The sequence below is a fragment of the Sycon ciliatum genome, chromosome 3, assembly GCF_964019385.1.
Source record: "Sycon ciliatum chromosome 3, ocSycCili1.1, whole genome shotgun sequence".
NCBI lineage: Eukaryota > Metazoa > Porifera > Calcarea > Leucosolenida > Sycettidae > Sycon > Sycon ciliatum.
In genome coordinates, this window is record NC_088645.1 from 27939344 (window position 1) to 27953710 (window position 14367).

At 45.5% G+C, this 14367-nt stretch overlaps 1 protein-coding gene across 1 annotated transcript; it reads left to right on the top strand.

Moving 5' to 3' along the window:
- The first annotated feature begins 84 nt into the window (after positions 1-84).
- On the top strand, positions 85-13862 carry LOC135812966 (uncharacterized). Its single transcript, XM_065326185.1, has 8 exons — positions 85-148; positions 470-787; positions 2111-2296; positions 4495-4614; positions 4903-4932; positions 5439-5601; positions 8871-9142; positions 12734-13862. Exons 1-7 carry the CDS (start codon positions 85-87, stop codon positions 9136-9138), a joined length of 1149 nt encoding a protein of 382 aa, XP_065182257.1. The 3' UTR covers positions 9139-9142; positions 12734-13862.
- The last annotated feature ends 505 nt before the right edge of the window (positions 13863-14367 follow it).

The following is a 14367-nucleotide window of genomic DNA, read 5'->3' on the forward strand; positions in this document are numbered from 1 at the left end:
TGAATTTGGTTCTGGCAATGTCATTATTTTCATGTGTGTCAGATAACAATGTTGTTTGCTTCCCTGGTGTTTGTGTGAAGGCTAATGCAACGTGTAGCATTGTGCTCGTATTGTCAGGTCATTGTCATTGCTGGTGGTGATGTATTGAGTTAGCATTGTGATAGTATTGTCAGGTCATTGTCATTGCTGGTAGTGATGTATTGAGTTAACATTATGATAGTATTGTCAGGTCATTGTCATTGCTGGTAGTGATGTATTGAGTTAGCATTATGATAGTATTGTCAGGTCATTGTCATTGCTGGTAGTGATGTATTGAGTTAACATTGTGATAGTATTGTCAGGTCATTGTCATTGCTAGTAGTGATGTATTGAGTTAACATTATGATAGTATTGTCAGGTCATTGTCATTGCTGGTAGTCATGTATTGAGTTAGCATTGTGACACTGTACCCCTGTGTATGCCCATACAGGTCAAACTGTCGGTCTATCTGCTACTGGTACACGGCAATTAGCACCATACAGAGTGACATTTGGTGATGGACAACCTACAGCCAATGTTACCAGTTACTTACCTGTATGCTTTGTGGCCAGTGGATCAGGACCGTTCATTCGACTAGAGAAGACTGATGGTAGTCTAGTGTTGGCTGAGTTAGGATCCTTCACAGTGTTTGGAAGACTACTGGTGAACACCACAGTACATCCTATACTGGACACATCATACACTGGCCTGTATCATTGCAGAACAGTGGATAACAACTCAACACAAACATATCAACTCAACATTGTAGGTAAGTTTGAAACCATTTCCTATTTTCTGTTCAATAATCTCTCAATAACTGACTGTGTACTGTACAGCATGGTTACTGGAGTGGAATGGAGAATGAAATTGAGAAATGATTTATTAGCTTTGTGTCTCACTCTCAGTATTACGTGTATGTACACGTGTGTGTGTGTGTAAACCTGACTATTGCACATGTGTGTGTGTGTGTGTGTGTACACCTGACTATTGTACATGTGTGTGTGTGTGTGTGTGTGTACACCTGACTATTGTACATGTGTGTGTGTGTGTGTGTGTGTGTGTGTGTGTACACCTGACTATTGTACATGTGTGTGTGTGTGTGTGTGTGTGTGTGTGTGTGTGTGTGTACACCTGACTATTGTACATGTGTGTGTGTGTGTGTGTGTGTGTGTGTACACCTGACTATTGCACATGTGTGTGTGTGCACCTGACTATTCTACATGTGTGTGTGTGTGTGCACCTGACTATTGTACATGTGTGTGTGTGTGTACACCTGACTATTGCACATGTGTGTGTGTGTGTATACCTGACTATTGCACACATGTGTGTGTGTGTGTGTGTGTGTGTGCACCTGAACATTGCACATGTGTGTGTGTGTGTGTACACCTGACTATTGCACATGTGTGATACAAAATAACACTACGTTCCTGCACAGTGAAACTTGAGTCTCCGACAACCTTATCGATCCGACCACTTTTTCTCGTCCCGAATATTCTTTCATAGGCGCATCTAGAACCTGGTCTCCGACTATGTTGGAGTATTTATATTCGACAGAACAATAGCCTAGTTTTGTAGCACTTGTGCATGACCTATTTTGACATTTCGGCATGAATAATACGTGATTTCCGCTCATGGTTTATGCACACTCTGTGTTGCATGCTGGCTGTACGGCTGTCACTGCACCCCGTATGCTTTCCCCCACACCTTCCATACACGGACTCGTGTCCGGATGCTCTGATGTAGGGCGCTTGTTCACTTTCACATAATGCAGCTAATATGGGACTATATGGGACTAACTCGAACCAGGGACCTTTCTCGCGAAGATCCCTGGTTCGAGTCCTGGTGGTGTGACTGAGGACGTTTTTCTTTCTTTCGTATCTGATTAGCAAGTGTTGAGTTTCGGAGAGAAAAAGAGCAGTACGAGGAACCTGGTCTAATTTCCTAATACTTTGCAACTCTCCATCAAGTCCCAAATTTTGAAATTCCGATCAGGGTTTATTTCTCAAGTCTTCACTCTATCCATTATTGTACACTGAAGACTTGCTACCACAAAACCTACAACCGGCTTCAATGTTCTCTTCTTTGTTTCCAGAACTTTGTCCAGATCTCATTTTTGCAAAACACAACTTCAAACCCATTACTGATTTTAGCAGGGCGATTGGTACGAACATATCAGTACAGTGTCAAACGGGGTTTCTTGCTAACACCAGTCTGGATGTGACCTATTCTACATGCCAGAGTGGCGGAGTATGGAACCCAAGACCACCAGCATGTGAAAGTAAGTCGGTACACTAGTTATTATTGGTGTTGAAACAAGCGTATCTTTAGCACCACGCTACCTGAACGCGTCCAAACGTCAACACCTGTAAAAATCGTATTTTCCCATGAAAGTACTACCTGTTCAAGGATCGATAACTTTACCTTCCGTTGGACGAATTCCACGATCTTAAACTTCCTGGAAAGGTCTTGAGCCGAGGAACAAACTGGTGGCAAACCCAGCTCGGAGCAAAACCAAAACCCCGTGCTACAGTCTGGCAAACTTCATCAACGTGCTCGACAGACTCGAGTACGGCCAAGACTAACCGGGGTCAAATATTCAGCTGCCATTTCGGTCTCCTTGCTTGTATCGAGCTCAAATGTTTTGTCAAGACTCACGGGATCTACTACCATCATTTGAATCCTGTTTCCATGGCAGCAAGTAGCGGGAAAAATGATCCACAATGGAAAATACGTGTTCTGCAGACTGCACGAAAAAATCTAGTTGAAATTTGCCGTGTCCAGTCGCATATCTCAACAACCGGTAGTCGTAACGCATCGGCGATTGTTTCTATCGCCAACTGAGAGTTTTCACGTGCAGATACAGGTTTCGATTGTGAGAATCGACCAAATATTGAGTAAGTTACGATAGTTTGAATAAGTCGCTATGGACTCAACACGGACCCCACGACTATGAGATGCAGGTTCATTGTGCAGTGTACAGCGCGCGTCGTACTAGTACCACGGCCGTGGGGCATGCAACTCATGTGCGTCGTACCAGTATGACGCTTGCGCTAAAGGGGTTAACAAACCAGCGAACAGTTCCACTAACGAGCAAGCTATCGAGAGAGCTAACGAGTTTCATTGATGTGGCAATATGATTTTTTACGTATTTTTTTCTAAGCTCGATTTCTTATTCAATTCAGCTGGTTCAAATAATTATCACTGCTGGTATTTGGGGTTGCTTCTGCTTCACTTCGGACTACTGTTTGGTGCCGAGATGTCGTTTCAGCGCAGTCGTTGAGCAGCCTTTGTAAGAATAGACCGTTTTGCAACGATTGCAAGTAGCCCTGTTCTTCGCTGCATCGCGGGAGAAAACTTCCAAATGACTTGGAGTAACTTTTACTCGAATGGAAAGTTGACAGAAGCATGTCCTGCGACAGATCAGCAGATGCGGAACAAGACATCAGTGGAGGCCACCAAAGCTGCAACGACAACTGAAACACATTCGCGTTGTGCAGGCATACGGTCACTGTAACTGCGAGTGATTTTCTTTTTGCATGGGACTGGACTCTTCGTACCAGGGAGTCGTAAAATATTTAATAAGCCCCGGGCATATACTTTGCAGAGCGTCAAAAACCGGGCGTATATTTGGGCATGGGCGTATTTTAGGGCATGGGCGTTATTTCCGACGCAATCTACAGAAGATGAATTTATCAGTAACCCACTAGTTTCAGTGAACCGCCATTCATACTGAGTGCGGTACAGGTACATCAAACCACAGCTGGAAATTTGGTCGTAACCAAGAATGTAGTGATAAATTACAGATTTGATATGTAAACCACTTGCTATGGTAAGTAAATGGCACGACACGTTACGCCCTGGGCTTATTTCGGGCATGGGCGCTAAAACGGACTTGAAGTGTGCACCGCCTATAACTGGGCTTATTATCGGACATGGGCGTTATTTAGGGTGGGCTTATTTACGGAATTTTACGGTGCGGTGTTCGTTAGTGCACATGAGCTGGCCGCACAAACAAACCGAGTTTCTGGCGAGTGAGCTAACGAGTACCCGGTGAGATCGTTTCCACACTACTAGTGATGAGGGTTGTTTTTTCGGGGTTTTAAGAGTGTTAAGCAGTGAGTTATTTTCCAGCTTTATCTGGGTCTGTCGAGTTGCCGAACGAGAACAGTTGGAAAGCGGTTTCAAATGGCCGTGAAGTTGTGCACCGGTCATTTGTGTCTCAAAGTGTTACTAACTGGTGATGGAGGTCACATTCCACTTGCTATGCCTATCTAAATATAGTGATCACTCTAGCACACAATTTCACGCTCACTATCCGTTTTTGCCGACAATGACGACTTGCGTAATAAAACTAACGTCTAAAATAGACCTTGAATTATCCTAGTTCCAAGCAAACACACAAACATGCTGGTCTATAATAATACCGGTAAATGGCACACTTTTTGCACCCGTTCTCTTCTATTTCCATTCCAGGAGGTTGCAAAGTTAGATGTTCCGATGACATCAATGTTGAATCCTGTAATCACGTGATGGGACAAGGCACTGTCAACTGTATTTGTAAACTAAACTATATATGGGCGGGGAGCAAGTGTGTGGGTAAGTGACTTATGTGCTATGCATCACACAACTTCACATTGATGTGTTGTGAATTGTGCCATGGTTCATGCTTGGGTGAGACAGAGACAGGCGCTGAACACTAATGTCACTGGCAATGTTTGAGTGCACACTCCTGTATGGCAAAACCTATGTGTACTTCACATGGGGATCACTAGTAGCTGCAATCTAGGTTTTCACTTGCTTCTTTCCATCTCTGCCTTTCTGTGTGTAACGCATATGCTTGTGTGTCGGTATATATGTGCGTGTATTTTGCTGTGTTCTATTTAGTAGTCTCTCCTACAAGTCCTGTTACCAGTGGTACGTTCGATTCTGTTTCTCCTTGCCTTGCACTTTCAGTGAGTGCATCAAGCACTGCAATGGGTTTTGAAAACACTGCATGACCACTGTGTTGCATCTACTGGTGCAGAAGTGACCATTAGAGCAGTGACAACAACTTTCTGCAGCATGTACTAGAAAAAACATGTGTCAGAATTGTTTCTAGCCGCGCAAAGATGTATGTGTCTTTCATGGTGGCTCGGTGTGCACGCTGTATACGTCTAGGCGAGCAAGAATGTATGTGTCTTTCATGGTAGGTTCGGTGTGTACTCTGTGTAGGCCCAGTATGCCTGTACCACACCACTCAGTGTGTCAGAAGTAACTAGTTGCTGCTCGACATCTCGTACTGAATGCCTCGTTTCTGTTTATGTCCTTTTGTGGCCCAAAATGTCACAACCTACGGTTCAACTACCACTTCATCGGCGCTTCTGCCCACGACGCCACGACTACTTCACACAAACTCGCTACCTCCTACATCTTATAATCAGCTATGTCAAGTGGAACACGATCCTTGCATCCGCCTTCCACTGCCGATGATTCTACAAAGCAGCGTGTATCAACTGCAGCTATCGTTGGCATTGCTAGTGTAGTAAGCATCGTGACAGTGGCATGTGCCATCCTTCTCACCTTCAAGATGAAGAAGGTTCACAGGTAGGATCTTACTATAAATTTCTACTTTATACTGGTGTGGCGGCGGCTTGTGTACTGTTTGCTCTTGGTCTCTACTGTAAATTACCACCAGAGCACCCCACCTTGATTTCACAGCCAGGGAAAACATAATCCTATGGCAGAGTGCAATAGATTGTGTGCGATGTGAGAGCCTTAGTGTACTAAAGTCACACTTAGGTTTTTGTGTGCAGCTCGTGTCCGCCAAAAGTTAACGTGTATACGGATTGACTGCACAACGTGCAATATGTATACACGGTTCGTGTGGTATGACCTACAGGCAGGACACCACGTCCACAATACGAGCAGAAAAGGACGCGCCGTACTCGCTGTACTTTACGCTACTTACGTCTATGCGCTCATAGGATATGAAGCATGGCTAGTGGCTCTGGAAATTACCTACATCCGAAGTGCCACCAGCAGTTACATGTTGCCCTGCCTTTACAATGAGAAAACCCTGTATGGTGGAGAAATGCGCACAGAAACAATTTCGCCTGGTTGCATCATGTGTGAGCGAACAAGGTAGAAACGGAGAAATGGAATGTTACCTACATTTTGGCAAAAATCTGTTTTGCATGAAGGTCACCTACAACAATCTATTTTTTCAGGTTCCAAAGTTTCAGGCTGCGACTATCTATGAAGGAGTGTTTCAATCCTCTCCATTTTTCGGCACTAGCAATAGTCCAAGAAGATGGCTGCTACAAACGTTTGAACTTGCACTTCGTGCCAAGACGACTGACTCACGACTGCCGTGTGGAGCACATGAAAAGTACGTCAGGCGGTCCCCTCGTGAAGCCTGCAAGAAAGCACCACTCTCTGCTCAACACACAGTGTTTCGGGGAATTCCCCTCTCGTCATCACTGACTCATCAGCTGAACTGGAGTAAGCTGAGTAGGTCTAACGTCTGGAGCAGCCTCCTTCTTCTACAATAACTGCCCAAGTTTCAACATCTCACTTTGACAATAGTTTGATAGGATCAATTAAAACTGTGCAATTTTTGATCAACATCGATGTGTCCGTTTTTATGTTCGGATTTGAGTACGATCCACCTCTGCATCGCATTTGCAATTGAAGGGCTCCGATTCAACACGATGTAAAACCGTTTTATGGAAAGTTCAGGAACTGCAGTTTTTCCTTTGTTCTTTTCGGTCTGCACTGCAGCAGCAATGACCTTTATCGTGTTTTGCAGAAGAACGCAAACTTTAGGCATCATTTTGACTGGGATGTATCTCAATTTGACCCGTAAAACCGACACACACAGACGTCCGTGGCGTGATGATGAATTCTTCCATTACAAAAAAACGCAAAAGCTCCGGTTTGGTCATTATAGCGTTTTGAATTGGAGCCCTTCAATTGTGTTTATGGATTCTCCACAGGCCTTAGCCTAAATCGATTGAGTCTCCGTCATTGCACATGCAAAAAGTATGTCCGAAATAGAGAAAAAAGAAAAAAATATTGTATATAAACGCAGTTGCATTGATTTTCCAATGGTGGGGTATGGCATAATTGTATATCTGTGCATAACACATTGATTTTCCAATGGTGGGGTATGGCATAGTGGTATGTCTGTGCATAACACATTGATTTCTCAATGGTGGAGTATGGCAGAGTGGTATGTCTGTGCATATTACACATGCAATGATAACATCCTGATAAGAAGAAGGACAAAATGTTACGAGTTATGACTAACTGCCCACCAACGTAACCAGATCTTATACAGTCAGAGAGTGCGACAAAATGGTGGACAGTTATTCATAACTCGTAACATTTTGTCCTTCTTCTTTTCACAATAATTTAATTGGCTCACCATCCGAGTTAAATGATAACATCAACAATAATAACAGTTTTGGATAGTCTCCACAGGCCCAAGTCACCCCCTGGCAACAAACGTAGAAATCAATTTCACAGTCCGCTCAAGACTCAGTTAGACTGAATTTTCAGCATCCGTAGGAACTCCACCACCCTTCAAAGATTTAAAGTGCAGAAGCAGCTCCTAAAGCGGTGGGAGGCCCACCACCAAAGTGGTCCGAGACCGAAAAGCTCATTTGCTGCATTCATGTTTCCCTCGTGCCAGGCCACGAGTTTCCTATCGACTATGGGCCGCAGCACAGCTGGAACAAATCCTTCCGCTTCCTGGCAGGACTTGAACCTGGTACCATCTATTTCTCAATCATGGTCTTAGACAAACCCCCATGTCAACACCCTAGAATACTACCGAATACTGGATTAACGATTTGATTATAGAGACGTAGTAGGCCGTCGAACTCTGACGTCACAGCTTCTTGACAACGCGTAATTACTTGGCCAAGTGGTGCCAAACAAAAGTCGCGTCACCTGCACTTTTCGTGTTTCCAGTGGCAGCAGCATTATGCAGTGACCACAGCTACAGCATCTTTTTGACTGAGGAGAGCGCCAGCGAGACTATTTATTTCAAATAAACTGCTACTTGTCGCCGAGTTTCTAGTTTTCGCCTTGTAGAGAAGGAGAAGCCGTAGCTGATTTTTTTGCTTGGCCACTGCTGTGCCTGTACTGTCGTTTGACTTTACATGTAGTCGCCGGCCAAGAAACAATGATCGGTGCCTCTGTTATTTATATCACCGTGATCGCTGATTTCTTTTGGTTCTGAGACCAACCAACTCTGGGCTGGTTTCCTTGTCCAGCGGCAAGCGAAAATCATAACTCCTATCTCTCAGGTGCTGGGTAACACTCAGCAGGTAAACACTGCACGATGGCTTGAGAGCCAAGGAGAAACTTGTTGAAGTAAAACAAATTTTGAAGTCGCAATCTGCACCAGCGCGCCCCAGTCAAAGTGATGCTGTAACCGTTGGAAACACGACAAGTGCAGGTGACGCGACTTTTGTTTGTTACCACTTGGGCTTGTAACTACATGTGACTACGAGTTTTCAGGCAGCGTGACGTAGGCACTTCGACAGCCTATAGCAGAATAGAAAAGAAGCACTGGCAAGAAAGTAATGAAAAGACACGAAGTTTATCTGGTCAGTACAACACTGATGGCGTGCTCATTACCACAATCTCCCAAACATAGCTGCACAAAACAATAAAACGAGAACATGGAGAAAAGGATCCATGTGGGCTCAAAACCCATGGCGAGTAGAAGTTACATAGAATAAATGATAGAGCAGAATGGTTTTATATGACGAGCGTCAGAATTGCAGTTCATTCTTTTCGATGTACTTGCACTTAAAAGTGCAAGTACATCGAACTTATTGGTGTCATCAATTCCACTTCAACAGGACACTGCCTGTGGACTCTCCTGCCACTGTCCCCGTGGATATCCTGCCCCCCAACACCACCGAGGAGGAAGGTGGTGATGACCAACAGGCTGCAGCCCAGCCAGACACAACCACAACAACAATTGCAGTCAGCCAACGGGTACCGCAAAGGTCAACGACTAAATGCAAGGTGGCACGACCATTTGTAGTTGTTGCACCCGCAACGAAATCCCATGTATACTCAATTGAAGAAGTATCTTCTTCCGGGGAGATTGAACTGCTGACGTAGTTATGTAAGTCCACTTCCTACAACCCAGCACTACTTATACATGGAAAGTTTAAGGTTGCATTTGTTCGGTCATTCCCCGAATGGGCATGAAATGCAGTCGGTACCCATTGCGGAATCGGAATGAGGGTAGCAAACAAACCCGCCCGCGTTGACTAGTGAATCTGGCGTTTTGTGCAACTCTGGAAATGATGGTTGGTTGTTTTGTTTGTATACCAGCTTCACCTGTTGTTTTGTAGCCTTGCCAAGGCTATCGGTAGTTACTTTTTTGCTTGCGCACATTTCTGCATGCCCCTTACAACAGTCCAGATGATGGTGCGGCCAAACGCGGCGTAGATCTACGAGCACCCGTGACTAGGGTGCCTATACATGGCGTTTGTCCACTACTTCATCATGACTATTCGACACCTCGTCTCAGACACAGAAACATCTCTAGTTCTACACGTAACTGAGGCTCTTTTTTTATTTGACAGAAATTAGGCACTGCAGTGAGCAGAAACCAAGTGGCAGGCTCAGTACCTGTTTGGAAGATTAGGTGCTGTGGATCGTGGGGCTCGACAATGAGTTCTTGCTAGTCTCGCTGTGATTCTAGAGGCCCTGCTCGACGATGAGGAGGAGAGGTGCGAGGCCATCTTTCCAGTTCTTATCCTGTGCGAACACTTTCTCAGGCAGCCAAGGGTCAAAATACCACCAACAAGTAACTATGCCGAGCTTGCAGTGCCGCCCTATACCCTATACAATGTCCGGCAACATTGCGTATGGCAAGAATCGAGTTTAAAGTTTGTTGGCGGAGGTATGCAACAGCGACAAAGGCCACAGTGGCCGAAGCGCATTGTCATTCCGCTCGGAATGAGAACTCATTCCACTTTTTGTTTGGAATCGCCGACAACGATTCTGCTCCATTCATTCAGCGACCGGAATCGGCATTGCGCGAACACAGCCGAATGTATCAAACAAACGTACTGGAACCAAAACAAGGTGCAATGACTTTGAAACAAGCGCAACCTGTGTCTGATGTTGCTGTTGTAGAAGTTTATTTAACGTCGCACCACAAACAGAGGGTATCGTCTCCTTTGATACATGTGGACGACATAGGATGATGCTTTCCAACTGTTTCCTTCCATGCACTGTCCACTTTCTTTCTCTCTCACTCTCTCTCTCTCTCTCTGTCTCTCTCTCTCTCTCTCTCTCTCTCTCTCTCTCTCTCTCTCTCTCTCTCTCTCTCTCTCTCTCTCTCTCTCTCTCTCTCTCTCTCTCTCTCTCTCTCTCTCTCTCTCTCTCTCTCTCTCTCTCTCTCTCTCTCTCTCTCTCTCTCTCTCTCTCTCTCTCTCTCTCTCTCTCTCTCTCTCTCTCTCTCTCTCTCTCTCTCTCTCTCTCTCTCTCTCTGTCTCTCTCTCTGTCTCTCTCTGTCTCTCTCTCTGTCTCTCTGTCTGTCTGTCTCTCTGTCTCTCTGTCTCTCTCTCTGTCTCTCTCTCTCTGTCTCTCTGTCTCTCTCTCTGTCTCTCTCTGTCTCTTTTTCTCTCTCTCTCTCTCTCTCTCTCTCTCTCTCTCTCTCTCTCTCTCTCTCTCTCTCTCTCTCTCTCTCTCTCTCTCTCTCTCTCTCTCTCTCTCTCTCTCTCTCTCTCTCGTCTTTCCAGGTTCTTGAACTCACACAAGGTTTTGTACGTGAACTGCACTTTATGTGTTTACCATTTCTGAAGAAATGGTCAGGCCTACCTCGATGCGCAAACTCTGCCATTCTTTTTTTTGGCAGTCGCAAACGCTTTGGCTTACGCCTCCACTACCTTCCTACGGTGTGGAAAAAGTGCCAGTCCATCAAATGGCACATTCTTCGATCGAGTGGGGACGCGCGCATGAGGGCGCTGTACACTCTTTGTCGGAGTAAGGATGCGAAGCTGACAAAGCGATATGCGGCGACAATAGAGCTGGAGTGTGCAGAGGCATCAGTAGATTCAGGGACTCTCCGTCCACCGTCATCTTCAAGTCATCGTGCAGGGTTGGGTGCTCGTGCTCCGAAGCAGCATTCCAAACCCCCGAGGAAGGATCTCCTTCAAACATTTGAGGAGATCAACGCGCAGGAGCAGATTTTGAGGCTGAAGACTCTTCAGGTGCAAGGCAAGTGGTTGGAGTGGACATCGGTGATGTGGCAGGACCTCTCGTGGAAATTCCTTTTGTACGGTGGTACTGGTAAGGATTTGAAATTTCTTCTCGCATCAACCCTCGACGTGCTACCTTCTCCGACGAACCTACGCCGTTGGGGAAACACCGTAGTGGATCCGTACTGTAGTTTGTGCTGTGCCTGGGCCTGTACTACGCGCCACGTGCTTGGCGCTTGGCGCGTAGCGCTGGACCAGGGACGTTACACCTGGAGGCACGACAACGTACTCGGGGTCATCGTCAGGAACATGCGTGAGGAGATTCGAATCCGCACTGCTGCAAACACCGTACAAACCGAAAATTCGAATGAGCTTGACTTCATCTCGTTTTGCAAGGCGGGAGAGAAGCCAGTTCGCGTTCAGCCCAGACGAAAGTTGGTTACGACTGATCTCCTGTCAGCGGCCTCAGACTGGAAACTTCTTGTCGACTCAGTTAGTGCAAAGATTTCTTTCCCTAGCTGTGTTGCACTTACCACCCTAAGACCAGATATAGTTCTGTACTCTACGAGTCGTAGGATTGTATTCTGGATGGAGTTGACAGTTTGTGCTGAGGACAGATTCAGTGTCAGTAACTCGCGGAAGGACAGGCGGTATGCGGATCTGGCCGATCAATGCCGAGCAAACGGGTGGCAGGTCGTTTCTTTTTCGGTTGAGGTAGGTGTGCGTGGTTTCATCCCGGACTCTCTTCGGAGGGCTCTGAAAGCGCTTGGGTTTTCTAATCGAAGAATAAAATTTATTTGTAATTTGTGCAGTAAGACGTCTCTGCGAAGCAGCTACATCATCTGGTTGCGACGTCAACAAAAACACTGGTCGGAAGATCCACTTTTCTGAGGTACTGTATGTGGTGCTCCGTTTATTGAGGTGCGTTGAAATTTATTCTCTTTATCTTATTATTTCTTTTCTCTAATTTCCCCATATGAGTTCCTATCAGTTGCTTTGAACACCTTGAGTGGAGAGCGCTTGCTCGAGCGTTGAACCGGGTTCTTAATCCACCATACCCAGTTCGCAAGGCTGGGCGGGTTTGTGAGCAGGCTTTCATTTCATCTTTTCTTATTATTTCTTATTATTTCTGCTTTTCATCTCATTACAAAATTCTGCGCTTTTTCTCCATCTGCGCATAAAATCTAGACTGACAACCTGCTTGGTAAATCATGCACCTGCTTTCAGGCGTAAAAACCCTGTTGTAGAGGTCTCAGTCCTCATTTGTTAGACTTACCTGTCTTTATAAATGTAACTTACTACTCTCTCTCTCTCTCTCTCTCTCTCTCTCTCTCTCTCTCTCTCTCTCTCTCTCTCTCTCTCTCTCTCTCTCTATCTCTTTCTCTCTCTCAATGTTATCGTCATCGGCCTTTGTTGGCCGTGAGCAACTACTCCTGCTTCCTCATTGTGTCTGTCTTTCCCTGTTGTTTTTCTCTCTTCCTCTCCATCTTCCTGTACTCCAGAGCCTCGGGCAAGCCTATCTGAAACTATGCCACGCTTCTTCCAGCTGACGCGCTCGGGTGTGTCTGTCACTATCGGCCCTAACACGCATGCACAACCACACATGCACACCCACACAGGCACATCCACGCATGCACAGCATAGTGGACTTCGTAAAAAATAAAAAAATAAATAAAAATAAAAATCCGCGCATGCACATCCACACGTGCACATCCACACATGCACATCCACGCATGTACATCCACATCCACGCATGCACACCCACACATGCGCTCCCATGCATGCCCATCCACGCATGCGCTCCCATGCATGCACACCCACACATGCACACCCACGCATGCACATCCACGCATGCACATCTACACATGCACATCCACACATGCACATCCACGCATGTACATCCACATCCACGCATGCACACCCACACATGCGCTCCCATGCATGCACACCATCGCATGTACACCCACTGCCACTCAACCACATACACATGCGTTCCCGCTCACACACACACACACACACACACACACACACACACACACACGCGCGCGCGCGCATGTGTTCGCACTAACACATACACGTGCACTAACACATACACACACCTGCTTACCAACACCCTTTCACAATGCTTTCCTGTCCACTCTGTTTTTTCTGCGTGCAGTCCTCCCCAATGTTGTGTATATTTTGAGCATCGCAGGATGTGATTGCATGTCCTATGTTTTTGTATTTTAGCTCTTTCTGTTTTTTTCCTTTACACTTGTAGAGATAGTATCCCTAGTTTCTTGGTGGAAGTTGCCTGAGCTAGTTTAGCAAGCTGTATGCTTCCTTTAAAATATACATAACTGTATGGTATGTACTCACACTATGTTTTGTGGCCGATTTTGACCAGTCCCCAGTTTCGGTTTCCTTTCGCCTCGAGCAGCACTCCCTTTTTCTTTTCTTTTTAGTGATTGACTTTGTATTGATCTGCTGTGACTATGATACTACGAGGAAAGTTGCTGTTTCTTCTATTCGGTGCATTGCCCTTTCTTGCCTGCTTCAGCGCTAGCAAGGCGCAGTGCATTTGTTGCAAATATGTCATCAGATTTCCAAATTATATCTTTTGTGAGTTTTAAATGAAATTTTGAATTTGAATCGCAGTGAAGGACCGTTTCTGGGGTTTGCAGGTAGAAGTAAAGTCTCCAAAAAAATTAACCTTTTTTGTAATTTTGGCATGTTACCGTGCAGAAAGTTTATCGATGTTTGTAAGACGGAAAGAACATGCATGGCTGTTTGCGCATCTTTACACAGACATGTCAAACCGGGTTCACGATAACGTTTCTTCAAATAAGGGAAAAATTGGTAATTAAAACGCTAGACATTGCGACTCGTTATACTTTCCAGTTTTACAGTATTGCAGGTTGTGGACGTGACTTCTTGAGTCGAGGAATACATGTAGGTAGTGAATGGGAGTAGATGGCAGCAGGACGGTATGTATTTAGAGGGAGTACTATGTACTAGCTCTGTACCTAATTAAACTGAGCACAGTCATGAGCAACCCGGTGTTCAACATCATGCACTGTTACAATACCAGCCAATACAGCTAATCAGTGTGAATGCCGGAGCCGCAGACGATAGCAGATTGCGACCAAGTAGACAC

What these genes read in the sequence shown, in the direction of transcription:
- LOC135812966 (XM_065326185.1), top strand. Translation starts at nt 85, where the DNA reads ATGCAACGTGTAGCATTGTGCTCGTATTGTCAGGTCATTGTCATTGCT. An exon ending in ATATCAACTCAACATTGTAG is followed by an intron (nt 788 to 2,110) that starts GTAAGTTTGAAA and finishes CTTTGTTTCCAG; the next exon opens with AACTTTGTCCAGATCTCATT. An exon ending in GGCGGGGAGCAAGTGTGTGG is followed by an intron (nt 4,615 to 4,902) that starts GTAAGTGACTTA and finishes TGTTCTATTTAG; the next exon opens with TAGTCTCTCCTACAAGTCCT.